General features: G+C 40.3%; 1 protein-coding gene across 8 annotated transcripts in view; it reads left to right on the top strand.

Annotated features, from left to right (window-relative positions):
- Positions 1–24,156, top strand: part of ANKRD6 (ankyrin repeat domain 6) — a 116,501-nt gene that overhangs the window by 74,228 nt on the left and 18,117 nt on the right. For 3 of the 8 annotated variants that reach the window (XM_087943444.1, XM_026666561.2, XM_087943428.1), the window contains exons 3-5: positions 4,977–5,075; positions 22,956–23,054; positions 23,999–24,097. In XM_087943444.1, coding sequence (XP_087799570.1) covers positions 4,977–5,075; positions 22,956–23,054; positions 23,999–24,097 — 297 coding nt within the window. Of the gene's footprint in view, positions 1–4,976; positions 5,076–15,948; positions 16,201–22,955; positions 23,055–23,998; positions 24,098–24,156 lie in introns of all 8 variants that reach the window. The other 5 variants (XM_087943415.1, XM_087943437.1, XM_087943451.1 and 2 more) reach the window with 3 other exon arrangements.

The raw sequence follows: 24,156 nt of genomic DNA, 5'->3' as shown, positions 1-24,156 counted from the left end.
AGCTATGTCCATAAGTCCCAGAAGACATTCTCTTCTCATCCAAGAAGCTTCTTCAGTTCTTCAGAAATCATATTTGGGACAACCATGACCTAGATCCATGATGGCGAACCTATGGCACGCGTGCCACAGCCACGGCATGCACAGCCATTTGTGCCGGCATGCAAGCTGCAGGCAAACTTACCTCACTGTGCATGTGCGTGCCTCACAGCTGATTTTTGGCCTGTTTGAGGCCTTTTTTGGCCTCCCAAAGGGTTGAGGAAGGCTTCTACAGGCTTCTACAAGCTTTGTAGGCCAAAAACTAGCCCCGTTTCATCACTTCTGGTTTTTTTTTGTCACTTAAAAACTGTGTTACTAACTGAACAACTGCAGTGATTCACTTAACAACTATGGCAGGAAAAGTCGTGAAACAGGGCAAAACTCACTTAACAACTATCTTAATTAGCAGCATAAATTTAGGCCTCAATTGTTGTAAATAGAAGACTACGTATACCTTTCCTGTTAACACAAGGAGGCACAGCTGGAGGAATTGACACTGTGTCTGTGTGGGTTTTTTTAAACAATTCTCAAAAATACTCTCCAAATCACCTGATTATCTATCCTTACGAAAGTTTTTATGTCTCAACCTCAGCTTCTGTCTGCAATTAAAGGGTAATGTTTATTTGTGCTTAACAGCAGAATACTGAACAATAGACATTTCTATTGTTTTATTTCACCACATAGTCTGATATGAAATTCAAGACACAAATTTTCCGACACTTCATTTGTGTATTAATGTTTGCTTTTTAATTATACATAGTATTTTTTATAAGTACTAACATTTTTCAGTAGTCAGAACATGCCAGAAAGTTTTCCCTCTCAGGTAAACTAGTATTGCACAATTGTCAGTTGAAATGCCATGCTCATTATGCATTTAGATTTCATTAAAATGGAATTCTGTGGTTTGGACTGTAAGCCATGACTACGAAGTAAAATCCTGTTAACTAACCATGCTAATATGTTATGGTATGTTCCAAAAAAGCAAAGGTTGTCACTCCTGATGACATACATTTTGTACAACCTAACCAGAGGCTTCTATTTGGGAATAATGGGAGCCAATTTGGTCTAGCGGTTACGGCACTAGACCAAATTAATCAGAAGATCGCGAGTTGTAGTCACACTTTAGGCATGAAAATTGGCTGGATGGATTTGGGCCACTCCCTTTTTCCTCATCCCAACCTCCTCACATGATTGATGTTGTGGGGAAAATAGGAAAAGGGAGGAGTTTAGGTATCTTCACTGCCTTGAGATATTTATAAAAGTAATAACAGCGGGATATACAATACAATACATACATACATACATACATACCGGGGTGGGAGGTGGAAATAGCTAAACAAATTATGAAAATAAAGTCCAGAGATCAATTGTGTACAGGTAGTCCTTGACTTACAACCACAATTAAGCCCAAAATTTCTGTTGCTAAGTGAGACATTTGTTAAGTGAGTTTTGCCCCATTTTATGACCTTCCTTGCCACATTTGTTAAGTGAATTGCTGCAGTTGTTCAGTTAGTGACAGCGTTCTTAAGTGAGTCTGGCTTCCTCATTAACCTTGCTTGTCAGAAGTCACAAAAGATTATCACATCATCATTCCGGGACACTGCGACTGTCATAAATATGAACCAGTTGCCAAGTGTCTGAATTTTGATCATGTGACCACGGGGATGGTGCAGCGGTCATAAGTGTGAAAAACGGCCATGTCACTTTTTCAGTGCCGTTGTAACTTTGAACGGTCACTAAATGAACTGTTGTAAGTCGAGGGCTACCTGTATTAGAGATAAATGATCATATTAATCTGCATGCTAAATATCCACAATGGTTGCTGTTGACGTAGATTAAGAATTTCCTTCCATTTTTTTATTCCATTCCAATTATTTAAATATCCGTAATTTAAGATTTAGAATTTAATTCAAGATCTCCAATGTCACCTGGTTCCAAAGTGCAGATTGCACAATATCTCCAAATGGCTTTTTGAGATATGCTGCCTACAGAAGGGAAGGTGGTATAATGGACTACAGTGAAATAACAGAGGTAAACATCAAGGCAGAACTACTCTCTTTCTAGTATATCTACAGCAGAGTACTATCTACAGCAGAGTACTATAGATAATATGCTGGCCTCCAGTGAGAGATCATGCCTAAATAAGCAGGAATAAGACATTATAACAAGTTGGGAGAGAAGGTGATGTAAAGCCTTACTGGCAAAGTCCTCTTCCCAAGATTCTCTAGTAGAAGATATGGACAACTGGCTGAACTTCTTGGCTTAATTTAGACTATCTAATTGGGGACTTACTAGCTAGGACCTCTCCATTCTATCTAATTGAGGACTTACTACAAGGACTTCTCCATTCATCCCAGCAATAGAAAAAGAGAGCAGAAGGTGCTTTAGATTTTCCCCTTCAAAGCCTAGAAATATAGCACCAAATAGACCTCTGCCAATCCTGAACAATGCATAATGCACAACAAAGGTTTTAATGAGAATTATCCTTTCGAAAGAAATCTTTAGATATTTGGAAGAAAGAAATGTATGATTGGAAAAAGGGGAAATATAGGAAAACCAAAGAAAGGCAACCGTTGCGTACCTACTATTCTAAATAAAATCAATTCTGTCAGCCTGGCTAAACTAGTTACAGTTCTGCCTTCTTGAATAAGATCTTAGATGTCAGTACATAGTTGAGGCTCAAAACAGTATGGTAAGAGAGAAATCACCATCTGAGCCTTCTGTTTAGGTATTTTTAGGCTAGGCCCTTTCCTCCTTTTTTGGAAGATAATTGAAAGGTTAAAGAAACATAATTGAAGGCTTGGAAAATGAACTGTTACTTTATCCAGTCAAGCAAAACGCTTCGTTGCCGATGTCCTTGGTCCAGTCAGCAAATTATAAATTATATTGTAACTGAACTCACCTTCCTATAAATCTTGGTGGAGAGGGAAATGATACAGGCATAAATAACCTTTTTTAGCAATTTTATCAAGGACTTTATGGGAAAACTTCATTTAGTTTTCCCTCAGCATGAGGTGATATTATAAGATAGTGTACATTGTGGGGAAACATTATTCGCTATCAAAAATTGGGGGTTTGTCACACCTAATAGTAACAATTGCAATACAAGGGTGACTGAACTGGTTGCTATTCATTATTTGTTCATCAAACATGATGGTGTCCTAGCTGCTCATCCTAGCTGGATTAATCATTGATTCATACATTCTCACTAACAAGGTTGGGTTTAGCAACGTACTATGTGGACAGACTCACTCCAACAAAACCCATCCTAATCTTTTCGACTGGTTTCCTGTGATCTGTTAAGAATAAAGATGAAGAATCACTGTGCCCTGTTAATTGCAGTTTAGAATTGCAGCCAACTTTATAATTTTATAATTTATAAATGTTATAAATCAACATTAATCCTGAATGAAGGAATGGTTAATGTTGCAATGTTCTACAACTGTGACATGACCTTCTGGAGTATAAAATTAAACTGTAGGGAGATGTTTGAATTCCTGCTGATAGACCACCTGTCCTGCTGCCTGGTAGACTCGTTCCTGACCTTCTGGACATTATGACTAGGTTGTTTGGAGTTCCCCAGTTATTTGGGGGGATTTTAGCCACTATGCCCTCAGATCATTGGCGGGAAAGACTTAGGAATTCATGGACACCATGGCAACCATGGGTTTGCCACCATGTATGATCACATAGGTGGACATACGTAAAACCTCATTTTTACTTGTGTGATCTGAAAATGAAGGATTTTGCTTTGAGCTCTTTGGCATGGTCAGATCACTTCCTGGTCCAGATGAAATGTGTTGTCACCCTGGTCCTCCTCAGAGTGGGAGGATTAATCAGGATGATCCAGTTGGGTGTTTATGAATCCACATGGATTCTAGCAAATTCTTGGGAATTTTCCTAGCATTTTGACTTGCAATTATGTCAGGCATTTGTTGAAGAGTTAGAACTGGTCAAGATTTCTCTCAAGCACTACTTCAGGTTGCCTGGGTTGGTGTGTGTGAGTGGCCGACTCACCGTTGATAACTGCACTCAAAATTGTCAGTTTTCTCATGTTGAGTATTAACTTTACTATTTATATTAATACTGACATGCTTCAGTTAAATGGTCTATTTTAATGAACCAGGCTTTGGTCAGCTGATTGTTGAGAAATATGAGAAGGTGGGTATGAAGGTGGATAATCTCAATGGACCACCTAGTTCTAGTTCTGTCCTAGGTTTGAAGCCAGCTGGTGATTTTGGACCAATCAACCTGTTTCACCTCTAGGAGGAAAGTAATGTCAAACTACTTCTAAAATGTCATCAAGTAAACAGCATGGAGTTGTTCATTTGGTTAAAACTGACTTGATGGTGACACACGCATGCACAAGCACACATACACATGCACCAAAGATACACAAAAATAAATAAGTCACCCAAAAAAGAATGAGAACTATTTTGAATATTTTAAAATAAATAAAAGTTAGTTTCTAAATTTGAGTTATCTTTGGAGATTGGGGTAAGGTGGATTTTCATGCTCCCACCATAACTTGGTTTGGGTCTAAATACTGTTTTACACAAAATCTTTCTTTTCTTGTTCTGTTTTTAAAAGATTATAGTGTGATCCAACCACATTGTGTATCTATGGATATTTGCACATTGCATTACATTTATCTTTTTAAAAACTGCACTAAAGCAATGCTTATTCTCAAATGAGATGTATAGCCTTATTCTGAGAGACTCCTAAAATAGACTATTAAGTGCCAAGTGTAAAATGACTTAAAGACATAATTTGTGGTTAAAATACTGAAACAGATTCAAGCTTTTTCAGTGGGCTTGAAAATGTAAGTCCATTTCCTTTATTTCCTTCCAATTAATTACATTGTACACTACAGCTGTTACAGTGATGTGTACCAACCTTTGGTCCTAAAACTTCAGCAGTTGGTATCTTCTGCTTTCCAGCATGGGCGGACACCCCTCCATCTTGCAGCTTACAAAGGTCATCTCCACGTGGTCCAGATTCTGCTCAAAGCAAGCTGTGACGTGGATCTTCAGGATGATGTGAGTAGTCACGACCATTCTGGCAGGGAGCTTTTCACATTTGTAATCTTAAGAATCAGCTACATGTGGCCCACTGTGGAAACTATGGTTGCTTTAAAAAAAAAATACATTTTTAAAAAATTGATTCCAATCCTGTCTGGGTCAACTTGCAAGAGGCATTAGCAAGTCTGATGACAGATGAATTAGGCATTCTTTTCAAAAGTCTAAATCAGGGGTGTCCAACCTTGGCAACTTTAAGACTTGTGGACTTCAACTCCCAGAGTTCCTCAGCCAGCAAAGCTGGCTGAGGAACTCTGGGAGTTGAATCCACAAGTCTAAAGTGCCAAGTTGGACACCTGTCTAAATGAATGTTTCCCAGATACTTTTAAAAAGTGATTGCAGGAAGAAATGAATATAGGTAAATTAAGGACTAGTTATAATCTGTTGGAAGCATGTTAGACATTAAAAAAATACATTTGCCCTTCCATCAAGGACATTAGAAAGGGCTGGTTTATTTTTCCCCGAGAAATATTTTGAAGAGGCCAAAATGCCAATTAATGTTTTCACTGCAGTTCTGTTTGGCTGGCTTAGAGCGGTCAATGTCTACACCTCTGGCAGTTGCATTAAAAGGGTGAAACATGGTCCAAGAAGGTTTGAATTTATAGAAATGCATTAGTGCATATCATTAGTGCATAAAACTAAGAAAATTTGGGCAAGAGGGTTTATGATTGATTGGTTGCACCCCTTGTCAATTAAACTTGGCCATTTTCAACCTTTACAAAAACAATGAGGGCATATATACAAAAATGGCAGTTTTGTTACTGCCCATAGTATTTACAGAATCTTGATTATTATTATTAAATCTGGGCAGCATTTCTCCCAGCAATGTTGTTGAGCTTTGATCAAAAGTTAATAATTGAGGATGCTCAAGTAATCTTAAGTTGAAAATGATTATTATTAAATAATGACATTCTCTTTTTCTGTAACACCCCAATTCTTTGTCTACTTCTTTTGATAAAGTATAGTTTTGCACAAATGCCCATGTTCTTTTAGATCAAGACCTTGTAGACCAAGATATATACACTGCTCAAAAAAATAAAGGGAACACAAAAATAAGACATCCTAGATCTGAATGAATGAAATATTCTTATTAAATACTTTGTTCATTACATAGTTGAATGTGCTGACAACAAACTCACACAAAAATTATCAATAGAAATCAAATTTAGCGGACTTTTGGTTTGAGCTTCTTTAGCGACAGACCGAAACCTTATCTCTGGGAGGCTTCGATCTGTGCTCGCCGCTGGAGCGCCCCGAGCCGGCTGGTTTCGGGGCTAAGCCACCTCGTAGAGGTGGTGAAGAGGGGGGAGACTGCCAGCAGGGTTGAGGAGAGCCGCATCTCTCCTCCCCAGCGGCCATTACTCCCTTTCCCAAAGGCAGTTGCAGCAGGGGTCAGAAATGGCCACCACAAAGAAGAACTCGACCGGAAAAGAATGTGCAGGAGGAAGATAAGAAGAGAAAGTTTTGGTTCACCGGGTCAAACAGCAAAAGCAACAAATAAGGTACCCTGGAATTGAAACTGTTAAAAAACAATAACATTGTTAGAAGATTTTTAAGCTGCGAAGGAGAGAGAAAAGGGAAAAGATTTGGTTTTCTCCTTTTCCTATACTGACAGCTAAGAGACTTAAGCAAGAAATTGGAAAAAAATCCACTTTGACATCAATAAGCATTTAATGCTGAAAATAAAAAGTTAAAGGGGTAATAAAGATTTCTGGATAATTAAAAGCTTTTGAAAACAGGAAAGGAGAGAAAAAGAATAAAAGGGTAGGATCTGGAAGGGAGGAGACTGCCTGGAATTAAAAAAGAACTTACAGCTAAATCTTAAGAAGACTTCCAAAAGATACATTCTAACTGAAATATCACAACAAAAACCCCAGGAAGAGAAAGTTGAAAAAGAAATAAGAAGATATAACTCGGAACTATCTGGATTACTTGATGATTTCTGGATTCTTGGTTATTGTTTTGAATGACTAAAATCAATCGGGTGGTTGTTTAAAACTTTTTAAAATGGCTCCACTTTTAGAAGAACTGAAAATGGAACTTAAAAAGTACAAAGAAGATGCACAAGAAGGGAGAGGTTCTTTTGGCTTCGTATTTCAGTTTTTAGAAATGGAGATTTGGAATTATGAGAAACAACAAGAAATGCCTGCAGAACAAGAAGATTGCAACAAAGAAGAAGCCATCTTTAATGAACAAGTAATCTTAGATGGGGGGGGGAAAGGAAAGGGGGGAAAGAGAATGGAAAGTTTAAGATTGGGAAAAACAACTCCCCCCAAAAAAAATAGAGTGAAAAATAAGCATAAAATCAGAAAGCAACAGAAGAGGAAATGCAGAAGAGAGAATTAGAAATAGAGAGACAAGGGGGTAAAAAGGGGAGGGAGAAGATGAGAGGGAAGAAAGAAAGGAAAAGAAGTTATAAAGGACAGAAGCAAAATATAGAGAAACAGTGCCTATTTAGAGATAATGGGTGAAAACTTAATGGAAAAAGGGATTCTGCAAAGGTACATAAGATATTATGGTTATATTAGAAACAAATAATTTTAGAAAATATGAAACAATGTATGATTAAAATGTCTGATAAAATAGCTATCGTAATTCAGTGGAATGCTTGTCAATAAATAAATGTAACAAAAGGTACATTTAATGATTTATAAAACATATGTGAAGAGAAATAAGGGAAAAATTAATTATGGAGATTATATGTGTTTTTAAGGAAGTATGATATTTAATTGAAAAGAAGTGTTAAAGATGTTATGGTTTTAATGATTATTAATGATAGAACTGAACTGGAATGGAATGAGGGTTTATAATTACATATATTTACAATCTTTCTTTTTAAAAAAAAAAAAGAATATAGTGTGTATTATAAGAATGCCAAGCAGAATTCGATTGGAAGTTATGTATTATGTATTATATTGAAGGTCATAAACTTAAGGTATATATTGAAGTTTAAATAAGAGTTGAATGGATGTAATTAAAAGATATAAAGGTGTCATACTCCAATTAGTAACTACAGGAGAAAATTTGTTTAATGAGAAAAGATAATATGAAATTGAAACAGAACAGACAAAAGTAAAAATATAATGATTTGAATTGAGATGAGATAATCAAAATAAAATTGAGAAAATTAAAAGAGGGGAAAAACTATATAGAAAATGTAGAATAGTATAAGATATGGAATAGAATACAAAAAGGAGCATGAAATTGAGTTTTGTGTCTGTATAAAGAAGTTCAACCCGGGACCATGCTATTTTAAAAAAAGATGTTTTACTTGTATTTTGTGTGTGAAAACCCAAATAAAACTTTATTAAAAAAAGAAAGAAATCAAATTTAGCAACCCATGGAGGTCTGGATTTTACACTCAAAATTAAAGTGGAAAGAAACACTACAGGCTGATCCAACTTTGATGTAATGTCCTTAAAACAAGTCAAAATGAGGCTCAGTATTGTGTGTGGCCTCCACGTGCCTGTATGACCTCCCTACAACACCTGGGCATGCTCCTGATGATGTGGCAGATGGTCTCCTGAGGGAGCTCCTCCCACACCTGGACTAAAGCATCCCCCAACTCCTAGACAGTCTGTGGTGCAACGTGGCATTGGTAGATGGAGGGAGACATGATGTCCCAGATGTGTTCAATTGGATTCAGGTCTGGGGAACGGGCGGGCCATTCCATAACATCAATGCCTCCGTCTTGCAGGAACTGCTGACACACTCCAGCTGCATGAGGTCTAGCATTGTCTTGCATTAGGAGGAACCCAGGGCGAACCGCACCAGCATATGGTCTCACAAAGGGTCTGAGGATATCATCTCGGTACCTAATGGCAGTCAGGCTACCTCTGGCGAGCACATGGAGGGCTGTGCGGCCCCCTAAAGAAATGCCACCCCACACCATTACTGACCCACTGCCAAACTGGTCATGCTGGAGGATGTTACAGGCAGCAGAACGTTCTCCACGGCGTCTCCAAATCCTGTCACGTCTGTCACATGTGCTCAGTGTGAACCTGCTTTCATCTGTGAACAGCACAGGGCACCAGTGGCGAATTTGCCAATCTTGGTGTTCTCTGGCAAATGCCAAACGTCCTGCATGGTGTTGGGCTGTAAGCACAACCCCCACCTGTGGAGGTCAGGCCCTCATAGCACCCTCATGGAGTCTGTTTCTGACTGTTTGAGCAGCCACATGCACATTTGTGGCCTGCTGGAGGTCATTTTGCAGGGCTCTGGCAGTGCTCCTCCTGTCCCTCCTTGCACAAAGGCGGAGGTAGCGGTCCTGATGCTGGGTTGTTGCCCTCCTAAGGCCTCCTCCATGTCTCCTGATGCAGGGGTCCCCAACCACTGGTCCGCGGACCGGTACCGGTCCGTGGAACAAGTCCTACCGGGCCACTGGTTTGCTAGGCGCCGTCATCTTTTTTGATGAAAAGTGCTTCCGGTGAGCTTTTCCGGGTAGAAAGCTCACCAGAAGCACTTTTCATCAAAAAGATAAGCGCCAGCGCTTCGGTGAGCTTTTCCGGGTAGAAAGCTCACCGGAGCTTTTTCATCAAAAAGATGGCGGCGCCAGCGCTTCGGTGAGCTTTTCGGGTGAAAGCCATTTCTACCCGGAAAAGCTCACGCGGCGCTGCCGCTCTTTGATGAAAAAGTGCTTCCGGGAGGTCACCGGAAGCACTTTTTCATCAAAAAAGATGGCGGCGCCCAGCTAATGCCGGTACCGGGCCGCGCCATAAAAAAGGTTGGGGATACCGGGCCGCGGCATAAGAAAGGTTGGGGATCACTGTCCTGATGTACTGGCCTGTCTCCTGGTAGTGCCTCCATGCTCTGGACACTACTACGCTGACAGGCACAGCAAAACTTCTTGCCACAACTCGCATTGATGTGCCATCCTGGATGAGCTGCACTACCTGAGCCACTTGTGTGGGTTGTAGACTCCGTCTCATGCTACCACTAGAGTGAAAGCACCGCCAGCATTCAAAAGTGACCAAAACATCAGCCAGAAAGCATAGGAACTGAGAAGTGGTCTGTGGTCACCACCTGCAGAACCACTCCTTTATTGGGGATGTCTTGCTAACTGCCTATGCTTTCCACCTGTTGTCTATTCCATTTGCACAACAGCATGTGAAATTGATTGTCAATCAGGGTTGCTACCTAAGTGGACAGTTTGATTTCACAGAAGTGTGATTGACTTGGAGTTACATTGTGTTGTTTAAGTGTTCCCTTTATTTTTTTTTGAGCAGTGAAACGTTTCGATGAAGTCTCATTCATCATCTTCAGGCTTCTGTCTTCAGCTCTGTGCTTCTCAGAGTGATGTGAGCTTGCAGCTGCTTCTTCCTTTTAACTGCTAGTGGGGGTGTGACTTGATTGGTTGGGGGCTTGGCTGTGTTCTGATTGGGTGGGGTGTGTTCTCATTGGTTGGGGGTTTGGCTGTGTTCTGATTGGTTGGGGGTTGGCCATGTTCTGATTGGCTGGAGGTGTGTTCTGTTCAGGTGGGGGCTTGGTTGTGCTCAGGTTGGTCTTAGTTACTGGGGGATTTGAGCTGGTGAGCTGTGATCTTGCTGTTTGGCTTCGAGTTTGTGGTCGTGCTGCATCTTCATGGTGGGGGTCAGTTCGCTTCATGTATGGCTCAGGGGGTTGAAGTGGGGGGTTGAAGCAGTTAAAAGGAAGAAGCAGCTGCAAGCTCACATCACTCTGAGAAGCACAGAGCTGAAGACAGAAGCCTGAAGATGATGAATGAGACTTCATCGAAGCGTTGCCTAGATACTTCCAATCTTACGCGGGAGAAAACCGAATAACCAAAGATCCACATACAAATACCTGCGAGAACCTCAGAAAACAAATATATATATATATATATATATATATATTTGTTTTCTGAGGTTCTCAGGTATTTGTATGTGATCTTTGGTTATTCGGTTTTCTCCAGCGTAGGTCAAAGTATCTAGGCAACGTTCAGTCCCACTCGCCATCTTCAGGCTGGTGCTTTCGGCTTAGTGCCAGTGCAAGCAGTGTGTGACCGGAGCTGCCATCTCTCTCTATATACAAGTGGTGGGGGATGGTGTGCTGGGCTGGTTGGCTGTGCTGCAGCCTCTTGATTGGTTGATGGAGTTGATGTTGGTATAATGGGCTGTGTAATGGCCTTTTGTTGTAGAGATATCCTGGATCTTGTGCTGTCATCTCCTGGGTCGTTAGCCTCTTGTGTTTTAACGGCTTGGGTAATGGGTTGTGTGATGGGCTTGTGAGTTCTTTTGTTGTGGTATCCTGGGTCTTGCGTTGTAATCTCCTGGGTCGTTTGTGTTTTGATCTCTTTTCCATTAGCCTCCTGTGTAGTAACAGCTTGGGTAATGGGTTGTGTGATGACCTTGTGAGATTTATTGCTGTGGTATCCTTGGTCTTGTGCTGTGATATCCTGGGTCATTTGCTGTGTTGTGACTTCTTGAGTTCTTGAGGTGTAATTTCTTGAGTTTTCTGATGTGATGTCCTGAGCGGGTGGCTGTGATGTAGCATTTTGGGTTTTTAATATGGCTTTGAGTTTGGGGTCTGGGTCTGTGTTCGTTTGGCTTGAGTTCGTGGTCGTGCCACATCTTCATGGTGGGGTCAGTTCGCTTCATGTATGGTTCAGAGGAGTTTGAAGTGGGTAGTGATGCAGCTGCAGTGCGGCTTCTGGTCTGTGGTCGTGTCTCATCTTCTGTGTGGGTGTGAGTCTGATTTTTACGTGGAAGTGTGGTGGTGGCATCTTGTGTGGCCCTCATGGGTGTGGGTCTGGTGTCATTTATCATGTTGGGTACTCGTCTGTTCATGAGGCGGGTTTCCAAATGGCTGGTAAGCGGGAGGTGTCATCTCTTTTATTCATGCTGTGTGGGCGTTTTTCTATCTCTATGGCTTCTCTGATTATTCTGCTGCTGTGGTGTTCAGTTTTGGCGATAGTTCTGGTATTTTTAAAGTCAATCTCATGTCCTGTGGCTTTGAGGTGTTGGACCAGGGAAGAGGTTGGTTCTTCTTTTTGATTGAGTTCTTATGTTCTTCAACGCGTGCACTTATTCTTCTGTTAGTTTGTCCAATGTATGTGGTGAGGCAGGCAGTGCAGGGATTTCATATACTCCTTGGTTTTCTAACTCGATTTTGTCTTTAGGGTTTCTTAGGATGGTGGATATTTTCTGTTTGTGCAGAATGCTGTTTTAATGTTGTGTTTTTGGAGGATCTTGCTGATTTTGTCTGTAGTGCCTTTTATATATGGGAGGAGGGCTTTGCCGTTCTCTTGTTCTCTGTCTTGGATTTTGGTTGGGGTTTCTTTTTGGATTAGGTGGGTGATCTTCTTTCTTTGAAATCCATTGGCTGTTAGTACGTTGGTGAGAGTGTTTAGTTCGGTTTTTAGGTGTTGTTCATCAGCTAAGCATTTTGTTCTGGAGATGAGTGTCCCAGCTACGGAATTGATCTGTGCTGGGTGGTGGTGTGAGAGTGCGTGTAGATAGCGGTTTGTATGTGTTTTCTTTTGGTAGATGGTGTGTCCTAGGGAGCCATTGGGTTTTTTGTATACCAAGACATCTAGGAAGGGAAGTTGATTGTTAGCTTCTGTTTCCATGGTGAATTGTATTTTGGGGTGTAGGCTGTTGAGGTGTGTGAGGAAGTTGTTCAGTTTTTCTTTCCCGTGTGGCCAGATTATGAAGGTGTCATCTACGTATCTGAGCCAGAGTTTGGGTTTGTGATCATATTTTTCTAGAGCTTGTGTTTCAAAGTGTTCCATGTAGAGGTTTGCGATGACAGGTGAGAGGGGTGATCCCATGGGTGCTCCTTCTATTTGTTTGTATTTTTGTCCATTGTAGGTGAAGTATGTATTGGATAGACAGTGGTTGGTCAGATCTAGGATGTGCTTGGGGGGTTGTATTTGTTTTGGATGGCTGTCAAGGCTTCTTTTATTGGCACTTGGGTGAAGAGGATATGACATCGAAGCTAACTAGTAGGTCGCTGGGTTGTAAGTTTTGTTTCTTTATGATCTCGATGAACTGGAATGAGTTTCTTACATGTGAGTTGATGGATTCTGCATAGGGCTGTAGTTGTTTGGCGAGAAATTTGGCTAGGTTTTGTAGAGGTGAGCCTATGGAGCTGACTATTGGTCTAAGTGGAGTTCCTTCTTTGTGTATCTTGGGGAGACCATAAAGCTTAGGGCATCTGGATGATTTCTCTCTGGGTATGATTCTTTGCTGGATTTCTTCACTGATGGGGAGGCTTTTATTTTGGATCTGGTGGTTTTTTCTAGGTAGGTGGTGGGGTCTGTCTTTAGGGGTTTGTATGTGGGGTCTAGGAGTAGGTTGGTTAACTTGGTTTGGTAGTCAGATGTGTTCATAACCACTGTCGCGTTGCCCTTGTCTGCTGGTAGGATTATTATGCTGGTGTCTTCTTTTCAGGTTACGTAGTGCAGTTTGTTCTTCTTTGGATAAGTTGCTTTTGGGTGGTTTGCTAGTGCAGAGGATGTTGGTGATTTCGAGTCTGATTCTATTAGCCTCATCAGGGTTGGTTTTGGTCAGGCTGGTTTCAACTCCGCATATGATGGTTTCTGTGGGGATGTGTTTGGGAGCAACAGCAAAGTTGAATCCTTTTGAAAGGACCTTGGTTTCGGCTTCGGTGAGGATCTTGTCTGAGATGTTGTGCACTGTTTGTTTCATGTGTGGCTGTGAGGGGGAGTTGGTTTCTGGCATTGTTGTAGTTTTCTGAGTTTGTTGGTGTGTGTGTCTGTCTTGAGGGTGGTCTGTGCTTCGGCTCTCCAGACAGCGAGTTGTTTGGATTTGTCCCAAAGTAAGGGTGAATCTTGTTGCTGAGTCTGAGGTGAAGTGTAAGAAGATCTTTGTTGATTTGGTCTAGGAGAAATCTTTTTGTGTGAAGTTCATTTCTAATTAGGGCCAATTCTGTTCTTTTTAGGATGCGTTTGGTGGCTGCTGTGTTGGTGTGGAATTTCAATTGGAAGCTTGTGGGAATTAAATTTTGATCTCGGCAGTTGCATAGGAATGCGAGGTCACATAAAATGGAAGCTCTTTGGACTTCAAGTTTTTCATAAGTCCTGGTCAGATGGTGGGTTTCCTCCCGTAGAGGTGCAATATTTGTTTTCTGAGGTTCTCGCGGGTATTTGTATGTGGATCTTTGGTTATTCGGGTTTCTCCCGCGTAAGATTCAAAGTATCTCAGGCAACGTTTCGGCGAGGTCCCACTCGCCATCTTCAGGCTGGTGCTTTCGGCTTAGTGCCAGTGCAAGCAGTGTGTGACCGGAGCTGCCATCTCTCTATATATACAAGTGGTGGGGGATGGTGTGCTGGGCTGGTTGGCTGTGCTGCAGCCTCTTGATTGGTTGATGGAGTTGATGTTGGTATAATGGGCTGTGTAATGGCCTTTTGTTGTAGAGATATCCTGGATCTTGTGCTGTCATCTCCTGGGTCGTTAGCCTCTTGTGTTTTAACGGCTTGGGTAATGGGTTGTGTGATGGGCTTGTGAGTTCTTTTGTTGTGGTATCCTGGGTCTTGCGTTGTAATCTCCTGGGTCGTTTGTGTTTTGATCTCTTTTCCATTAGCCTCCTGTGTAGTAACAGCTTGGGTAATGGGTTGTGTGATGACCTTGTGAGATTTATTGCTGTGGTATCCTTGGTCTTGTGCTGTGATATCCTGGGTCATTTGCTGTGTTGTGACTTCTTGAGTTCTTGAGGTGTAATTTCTTGAGTTTTCTGATGTGATGTCCTGAGCGGGTGGCTGTGATGTAGCATTTTGGGTTTTTAATATGGCTTTGAGTTTGGGGTCTGGGTCTGTGTTCGTTTGGCTTCGAGTTCGTGGTCGTGCCACATCTTCATGGTGGGGGTCAGTTCGCTTCATGTATGGTTCAGAGGAGTTTGAAGTGGGTAGTGATGCAGCTGCAGTGCGGCTTCTGGTCTGTGGTCGTGTCTCATCTTCTGTGTGGGTGTGAGTCTGATTTTTACGTGGAAGTGTGGTGGTGGCATCTTGTGTGGCCCTCATGGGTGTGGGTCTGGTGTCATTTATCATGTTGGGTACTCGTCTGTTCATGAGGCGGGTTTCCAAATGGCTGGTAAGCGGGAGGTGTCATCTCTTTTATTCATGTGGGACCTCGCCGAACGTTGCCTAGATACTTTGAATCTTACGCGGGAGAAAACCCGAATAACCAAAGATCCACATATATATATATATATATATATATATATATATATATATCTTGTGAAAGATAGATATATATATATCTTGTGAAAGATATTTAGATTCTCTTTCATTAATTGTATTTTCTACCTTACAGTTTCTTTAGAGAGCTTATGCTGATGAACATGTTTTTCCTCCCTCAAATTTATCCTTATAGTAATCCTATGGGATAGTAAAACTGAGTGGGACTTAACATGCCCTAGACATACAAATTGAGTGAGGACTGTCATGGCTCTGCAATGCTAGTCCCACATTTGTCCATAAGTATGATTAATAATGTAGTCTTGCAGCAACCAAGATACCTAACACTTCAAACTTTGAAGAGGCTGTCTTTTATTTTAAACCCCCCACCCCCAAGCCATGGAAGTAATTATTTTACTTGTAAATTTCGAACTATAAAGCATTTATTTATTATCCGGTATATACAGTATATTATCTCAAGCTACCGATCTCAACAACTAACAAATCATCATGACCAAATCATCATAATTACAGTGTCCTCTGCCAAATGATGTAAAGAAAGTTGTTAAATATGGTAGAATATTTTAAATGCTGACTTCATGTTCTACAGATATTGATCGTTAACATATTGTTAAAGACCTAATCATTAATTGAAGAATGACCTCCAGTGACCTTGAATGGGATTATTATGAATTTCAGCCTGTGGAAACCAGTTCTCTAGACTATGAAACCCCAAGAAGTAATTCTTTCCTTCTCCCTGCTAATCCCGCAAGCCCCTATTGGAATCCAGATGCCATCTCTGATTGGTCAATGAGTGTTCACACAGCACACGCCCCAGAAATAGTCAAGGGAGCAGTGGTCCTGGTCAAAGAAGTCGAGGAAGAAAAAGATAAGAAAAAACAGAGGAAAAAGGCTAGAAAAGATCCTAGAAGATTGCAAAGAGAGAAAGAGGTTAGAACTCTTTTCAGCTTGCATGTAGCATTCGGACTGGCCATCTGGCATGTCAGATCTACTTCAAAAATGCATGGTTGCATGTCTCACTTATTTAGATGCTTCTCCACAAAGTAATTTACCCTTTTGTGTAGAGTCCCACTGTCTATTCTAGGATTTCCCTACCTAGGGGAATGTACAATATCCCAAATAGCAAAGGATATTGTTTCCATTTATACCAGGGGTGTCAAACTTAAGGCCTGCGGGGTGCTTGGATCTAGCCCATGGGTCCAGCCTGGAAACATTGAAGGACTGGCCCACAGTGCCTTGGCCCGCCCCAGGCCGACTAGGCACTGATCTACAACCTGGTGGTGGCTGGCAGCATTCTGGAGAAGGCTATGGCAGCAGAAAACGGAGCTAGGAGGGACACGTACGGCCCTTGTGAGCTTCATTTTCACTGGTAGTGTGTTGGAGGAGGCAGTGGGAGCTGAAAACAGAGCTTGGGAGGGCCGCATCCACCCTCCCCCCGAGGCCAAACACAATCCTGCTGTGGCCCTGAATGAAATCAAGATTTATATGGACTCATCCCTAAACAAGGAATTGGAAGGTTGTGTACATGAGTCATTCACAGGCACCTTCCTGTGGGTTCTTGGAGCATTTTTAATTCTTGCTTTAATAAATCAACTAGTAGTGGTTTTAAGGACTGTTATCTCAGACGCTATTTCTAATCATGATTATGCCCAAATGAGGACTTAACCGAAGTAAACTCCATTGTTCCATTTTCATATTACAATGTAGCACACAAATATACATAATCATGTACATAAGATGGAGTCATAAAAATACAAATTTCATTGCTCCTGCCTCCTTCTCCCTGCCTCCTTCGATGAATATGATCTCAGGATCAGTATCCGGAATGATTGAAGAATATTGCTTCCAATTGCTATTGCACTCGATGGGACTTGGTTGATTCTGAATTGCCAAAGAGTCCTCTTTTGACCCAGAGATGCCATGTGACCATGCCACTTTGTGACAGAAGTTCCAGCACTTCCAGTTCCTGTCGTTAAGCAAATCCTACACTCCTCACTAAGTGCAATGTCACGAAGTCACCATTTGTGACCTGCCAGCTTCCCAAGTGACGTGACCTGTAGGAAGCGGGCAAGGAAAGTCACAAATAGTGATCACGTGACCACAGGTGCTGTGACCATCATAAGTACCGGTCATAAATACCTCTCGCTCATCACCATTGTCATTTTGAATGGTCCCTGAACAAGTGGTCATTAAGCAAGAACCACCTGTATTACTCTATTTTTCCATAATCATTTAAAAACTGTATTATACTTCTTTATATCCAACTCTTTGAGCTCTTCTGTATTGCAGTCACCAGCTCATCTCCCATGTGTGAAAGCATCAGCCACAGAAAGCTAGCTTGACTAACTATTTTGTAGGCTTTTCTGCTTTGATGTGGGCAGAAATTATCAGTGTCGCTTATTAAAAGCAATTTCCTGCTGTGTGAGTTGAGATGCTTTTTAATTGGAGGGAATTTTTTTCAGAGCAGACATTGTCTTTCTCTAATGTTAGCATTACACTGGTTTTTGTTCATGCACTGATCTGATTAAAGTTACTGTTACAACAAAAATCTATTGGGTGGGTAAGCAAGTCGGCTTCTGTTATGAATGAATAATCAGTCTAAGCTGTTTGATAGCAAGAGGCTATGCAAGGCCCAGTAATAAAAAATAATTGAACTTCTCTTAGTTTATCTGTCATGTTTTTTAAAAAATAAAAATTGAAGAGTGTTTATGTCAAAATCATACAAGAATATATATGTAATTTTATCCCCATATATATTAGTGGGAACCGATGAGTTTCACTACTACTTCTGATCTCTTCCCTGCCAGTTTCCCCATTGACTTTCTGGGGAAGCCAGCAAAGAAGGTCACAAATGGTGGTCAGATTATATCACAGGGCACTGCAACCAATCGATTGTATGAGCCAGTTGCCAAGTCACCAGATCACAGGACCACAGAAGTGAGATACAAATAGCCCTGCACTTATTGAAAATAAACAAAGAAAAAACTAAAATAATGGTTTAAAAAAACACCTTACAGATAAACAGAGAAAGGAACTGACAGAGAAAATAAACCTTCAGAAAGTAAAGAAAGTGAAACATTTAGGTATCCACTTAACAGCGAGATGTGCAACAATTAAAGATGATAACTACGCAAAATTAATGCAACAAATTAAGTTGGATTGGGAGAAATGGAAGAATTTACAACTATCAATGATAGGGGGAATAGCTACCATAAAAATGAATATATTACTGAAGTTACTTTTCTTATTTCAAACAATACTGATAAAACTAGAGAAAAAGTATTTTGAAGAATTAAATAAAACAATTTTGAAGTATATCTGGCAAAGGAAAAAAGCAAGAATAAAACTGAAAATGTTAGAGGAGTCTAAAGGCAACAGGGTTTTTGGACTACCAGATTGGGAGCTATACTATCAGGCATCTGTACTTACATGAGTAAAATAATGGATAAATTTGAGGCATAGAAGATTATTATTACTGGAGGGACACGATCTTCAATTAGGATGGAATGCTTTTTTATGGTATGGAAGAAGTACTGTATATGGATATTTTCAAAGACGTGAGGAATGCTTTACTCTTAGTATGGGAAAAAATCAAATCACAAAACTATAGGAAAATACCAATCTGGCTTTCTACAATGGAAGCATCGATACATCCAAATCTTGTTCATTTGAAAAAAAAAAAGTACTTTATAAAGTCATTCTAAATAAGAATGGTGAACTTAAAACTAGACAGGAATTACAAAACCAACAGATTCTTTCCAACTGGCTACACTTCAAATTATAATTTGTATACGTCTCTCTAAAATAATCTCTGATTGGGATGGTTGCATAGAAGATGAAGATTCAGATGGACTGTTTGTTTCTGAGGCTGGAGTAATATTGTCAGTAATTCCCATATACGCACAGTTATTATAAAATTCAGCTTTTCTCTCTTAATTGTGATTGTTGTTCTTTATCATAGAAGTGAGTCGAATCTGGTACTCAAAGCTCTGTATCTGTGGGCCCAGTACCTACTGCTGGCAACTCAGGGCAAAAATATGATTGAAGACAATAGTAGAAAACCATTCCAATTCAGACCTCTTGTAGATAGAATTGTTTTTCAGTGATGAATGGCAAGGTATAGACTCTTGGGGAAGTGGTCCCAGAGGTAGGATCCATGCTGGACAGCTGATAGAAACATTTCGATAGATTGTTCAAACTGATTCTCAGGGCCCAGTTGTAATAGATCAGATAAAAATAGATAGTGGCTGCAGCAGCATAGAATAACAGAGTTGGAAGGGACCTTGGAGGTCTTCTAGTCCAACCCCCTGCTTAGGCAGGAAACCCTATACCATTTCAGACAAATAGTTGTCTAATATCTTCTTTAAAAACTTCCAATGTTGGAACGCTTACAATTAGTGGAGGCAAGTTGTTCCACTGATTAATTGTTCTAACTGTCAGGAAATTTCTCCTCAGTTCTAAGTTGCTTCTCTCCTTGATTAGTTTCCACCCATTGCTTCTTGTCCTACCCTCAGGTGCTTTGGAGAATAGCTCGACTCCCTCTTCTTTGTGGCAGCCCCTGAGATATTGGAACAGTGCTATCATGTCTCCTTTAGTCCTTCTTTTCACTAGACTAGACATACTCAGTTCCTGCAACCATTCTTCATACGTTTTAGCTTCCAGTCCCCTAATCATTTTTGCTGCTCTTCTTTGCACTCTTTCTAGAGTTTCAACTTTTTTTTTTTACATTGTGGCTACCAAAACTGAATGCAGTATTCCAAGTGCAGCCTTACCAAGGCATTGTAAAGTGGTATTAACACTTCACGTTATCTTGATTCTATCCCTCTGTTTATGCAGCCTAGAACTGTGTTGGCTTTTTTGGCAGCTGCAGCACACTGCCAGCTCATATTTCAATGGTTGTCCACTAGGACTCCAAGATCCCTCTCACAATTAACTCACGTGGATCATCAACTACAGACTTATTCTCAAATGGTTGTATGAAGATTGTGCTACATTGACCGCTGGGTGTTTATTTTTTTCTTTTGTATAGTTTTGTTTCGGACTGGAACACCTTTTTTATTTATTGGGGATTTTGTATTCTCAGAGGGTAGTCTTAGCAGCATTTCAACAGAGGAGCAACTAGAAGGAAGGAAGCTGTTAGGAGACCCAGTTGCGACCGTGGCTTACTGCACCATAAATGTAACTATTTGAACATTGCTTAAGATCAGTTGTGTTTCCTCTGGGGAAACAATGGCAAATAGCTGTGCTAAGACTTTCTCATTTCCCAAAAAGTCACTTGAAGCCTGCATCTTTCCTTTAATTAAATCCAGGGTATTTCTTTCCTTGGATTTGTCCTGTTCTGACTTGATGTTAAAGGAGTCCTCTGTTTTACACATAGTGGATGGTTGTGATTAGGAGCTCTGTAGTCTTCTGCCATCCTCCCTCTTTGGCTCTCCTCCCAGTATTTAGCAAGGGCTGGAGACAGCTGTTATAAAGAAAGTATTGGCAGAATATGAAAACTGCTTAAAAAGTTCTTAAGTTTGAAAAGCAGAAAATAAACTGCCTAAAAGGTAGCATTATCCTTTTAGATCCGTGTCTGCCGGGAAGGCAGGAGATTTCTCTTAAGCGCATTAGAGCACACTTTACAACAAAGAAGTAATATTGCCTGTCTGTTGTGCCACCTGCTCTCCTTCAAAGGAGTTTCAGCAGCTTGAAGCAAGATCCCGCGTCTCTGCAAAATTAGTTTTCTCTCAGTGGCTTCTTTAACTGGAAAGAAATCTCTGTAGTCCATGGGTTAGAGCAGGGATGTCAAACTCCATTTCACTGAGGGCCACATCAGGGTTGTATTTGACCTCGAGAGGGAGGGTGGGCATGGCCAGCTCAATGTCACCCATGTCGGGGGCACCTGTGATGGTCCATGCGCACTCTGCCAGTGAAAACAGAGCTCGGGAGGGCCGCACACCGCGGGCCAGTCCTTCGCTGTTTCCAAGGCGGCCCCACGAGGCAGATTTAAGCACCTTGAGTTTGATACCCCTGAGTTAGAGGTAGATTTTGAAACTTATGAGCTGCAAGTTAGTTTCATAGCTGGTTTGGAAATATAGTTTTACATTAAAGTCTTTACTTCATCTTTTTTTTTCATACTTTCACTGGCTGATTTCGTATGTTTACTGGCTGATTACATGTAGCCAATGGCTGTTTGTGATGCTAAAGGGCAATTCTTAGCAACAAAATCCAGGTCTCCATTTAAATTACTCGTAGTATAAAGAGCAATCTCCCTTCTGTTGGATATCTATGAAGTAGATGGGTCTTAAAAATTGGATAAATAGTTAAATAAATAAAAATAAAACTTCCTATTAGAATTTCAACTTCAGAAGAAGGACAGTCATTCAGTCTAATGAGGAATAAGAATTAAAAGTTAAAAAAAGAGAGGAAGAAGGAGAGGAGACAATGTATTTAAGATGGAATAAGTCTTTTTATCTTTGATTACCCAGAGGCCATTTCAGTCTCATATTGTTTGGGATTTTGTCTTTGCTGAATCTAAATGTCTGGCTTGTGCTTCCCTTTCATCTTTTTTTCAGGTTCTTCTTTTGTTCCTGCTTTATAATTTTGTCCCCTTGATTAGCATTCTAATACTCCAGGATACCAGAACATTTTATTTCTAATTATTTGGGTTTTTTAAAAAATAATTTAAATATTAATTCTACTTGCTAAAAAAATAAAAATAAAAGGAAGATGAAAAATTGAATAAAACTAAGAAAAATACTAAAATTACTTGATTAAAAGTAAAAAAGAAAAAGAACTAAAAGGAATGGAAAACCAGGAGCTTAATAAAGAGCTATCACTGTGTCCACCATCTTGTGTGGGAAAGGTTGAGGGGCTGCTGCATTATTTATAAACTATAATGTTTTGACTTCAGTTTTTATACCAAACTAAATGAGTTGGGTCCTTTCCTGGCAATCTTACTGACCTGTTCATGTATTTTATTTTTAAAAGGTATGGAAGTAATTTTTCCCTTCCCTTTTTTCATTTTTATAAATAACTCAAGGTGGTGAACATACTTAATACTCCTTGCTCCTATTTTCTCCACCTGTGATGAGATGCTTGGGCTGAGAGAGTGTGACTGGCCCAACTCACCCAGCTGACTTTCATGCCTAAGATGGGACTAAACTCTCCTGGTTTCTATCCTTATGTCTTAACCACTAGACCAAAGTAGCTCTCAGGTTGTTGTCTTATTTCAGAATTTTTTTTGTAAAGAAAGAACTTCCCAGTCTCATGTATTGCTCTGAAAATTTCTGAAAGTTGATCATCCTAAACGCCTCTCCATCAACCAAATTTGATCATGTGCTGCCATCTGCTGTGACCAAAAACAAGCAAATCACATTATAACTTAGCACGGAGGTCTTCAAACTTGACAGCTTTAAGACTTGTGGACTTCAACTCCCAAAATTCCTCCTCCAGTGATGTTAGCTCAAGAATTCTGGGAGTTGAAGTCCACAAGTCTTAAACTTGCCAAGTTTGAAGACCCTTGACTTAGCAGAATGTGTGAATCAAGCCTGTGACTGTTTAAGCTAGAGTATATCTTTGCTATATATCCGTGGGCTGAATGTATTTCCCAGTCATGTAGTATGTTCTCCCCATGAAAAGGTCTACATCACTGTGTGTAACATAGCTTCACTAAATAGAAACATCACTGCTTCTTTTTGCAGAATGATCAAACAGCTTTGCATCGGGCGACTGTTGTAGGGAACACAGATGTTATCTCGGCTCTTATCCAAGAAGGGTGTGCCCTGGACAGGCAAGACAAGGTAACAATTTCAGCCAAGGTCCTCTCTTTGTGGCTTTTGGTGTTCCATCCAAGATTGTGCCATCAAATGTTAGTAGCGTATTGCCAAGTTTGGTTATCCAATTGTATAGCTTTCTTTAAAAAGCAAACAACAATTCCCCACCATCCAGTCAGAGCTGAAGAAGCTTCTTGGATAAGAAGGGAAACATCTTCAAAGAAAAACTAGAAAGTCCAGTTGCCTCTTGAAAAAAGAAAAATGCACTTTTGGGACAACCATGACCTGGATGACTGAGAATCTCCATAGACATCAAGAAGCAAGGAACTTCTACTAAGAGGAGAAGAATAGTAGCAGTAGAAATAATAATAATAATAATAATAATAATAATAATAATAATAATAATAATAATAATAATAATAATAATAATAATAAATAATATTAATAGTAGTAGTAGTAGTAGTAGTAGTAGTAGTAGTAATAATAGACCTGAAAATTGAAATAGAAAGATTATAGCATAAATCTGCCATAATGATCTCATGGTTATTGGCATACTGAGTGCCATATCCAAAAATCTTGGCCAGCACTTAGAAAATCGGTGCATTTAATCTGTGCATTGACAACATTTCCATCTGTCAGTTGCAAAAGGCCACACTACTTGGATCCACACATATACCACGCTGATACATTATGACATCCTACGTTCTTGGGAAGAATTCGATGTGCATGAAGGCCCATGCCAACCAAAGAACTGGCAGCTGTCATTTCATATTTTTGGGAACAGATAATAATAAAAATAGGAAATAATCTGGTTCAGTCGCCCAATCTCCAAGGCAGAGTGTTTAGAATGTTCCCTTTGTTATAGCAAGGTTTGACAAGTGGCATTTTTTGGGTGGTGATTCTCAATGCATGTAAAATAAATAATCTTAATTATTTCTATAAAATGGCTGTTTTTCTGTTTTGCTCCCCAGGATGGAAACACAGCTCTTCATGAAGCTTCTTGGCATGGATTCAGTCAATCAGCTAAGCTGCTTGTTAAAGCAGGAGCTAATGCCCTTGCCAGGAACAAGGTGAGCTACACACCAAAAAGAGTTTTTCAATTCTTGTAGTGTTGACAAAATACACACAA

Source organism: Notechis scutatus, chromosome 1 (assembly GCF_049901735.1).
Source record: "Notechis scutatus isolate UNSWTSFEM ecotype Mainland chromosome 1, rNotScu1.2, whole genome shotgun sequence".
Lineage (NCBI taxonomy): Eukaryota > Metazoa > Chordata > Lepidosauria > Squamata > Elapidae > Notechis > Notechis scutatus.
The sequence above is the reverse complement of the archived record's forward strand: the minus strand, read 5'-3'. Positions and strand labels throughout refer to the sequence as shown.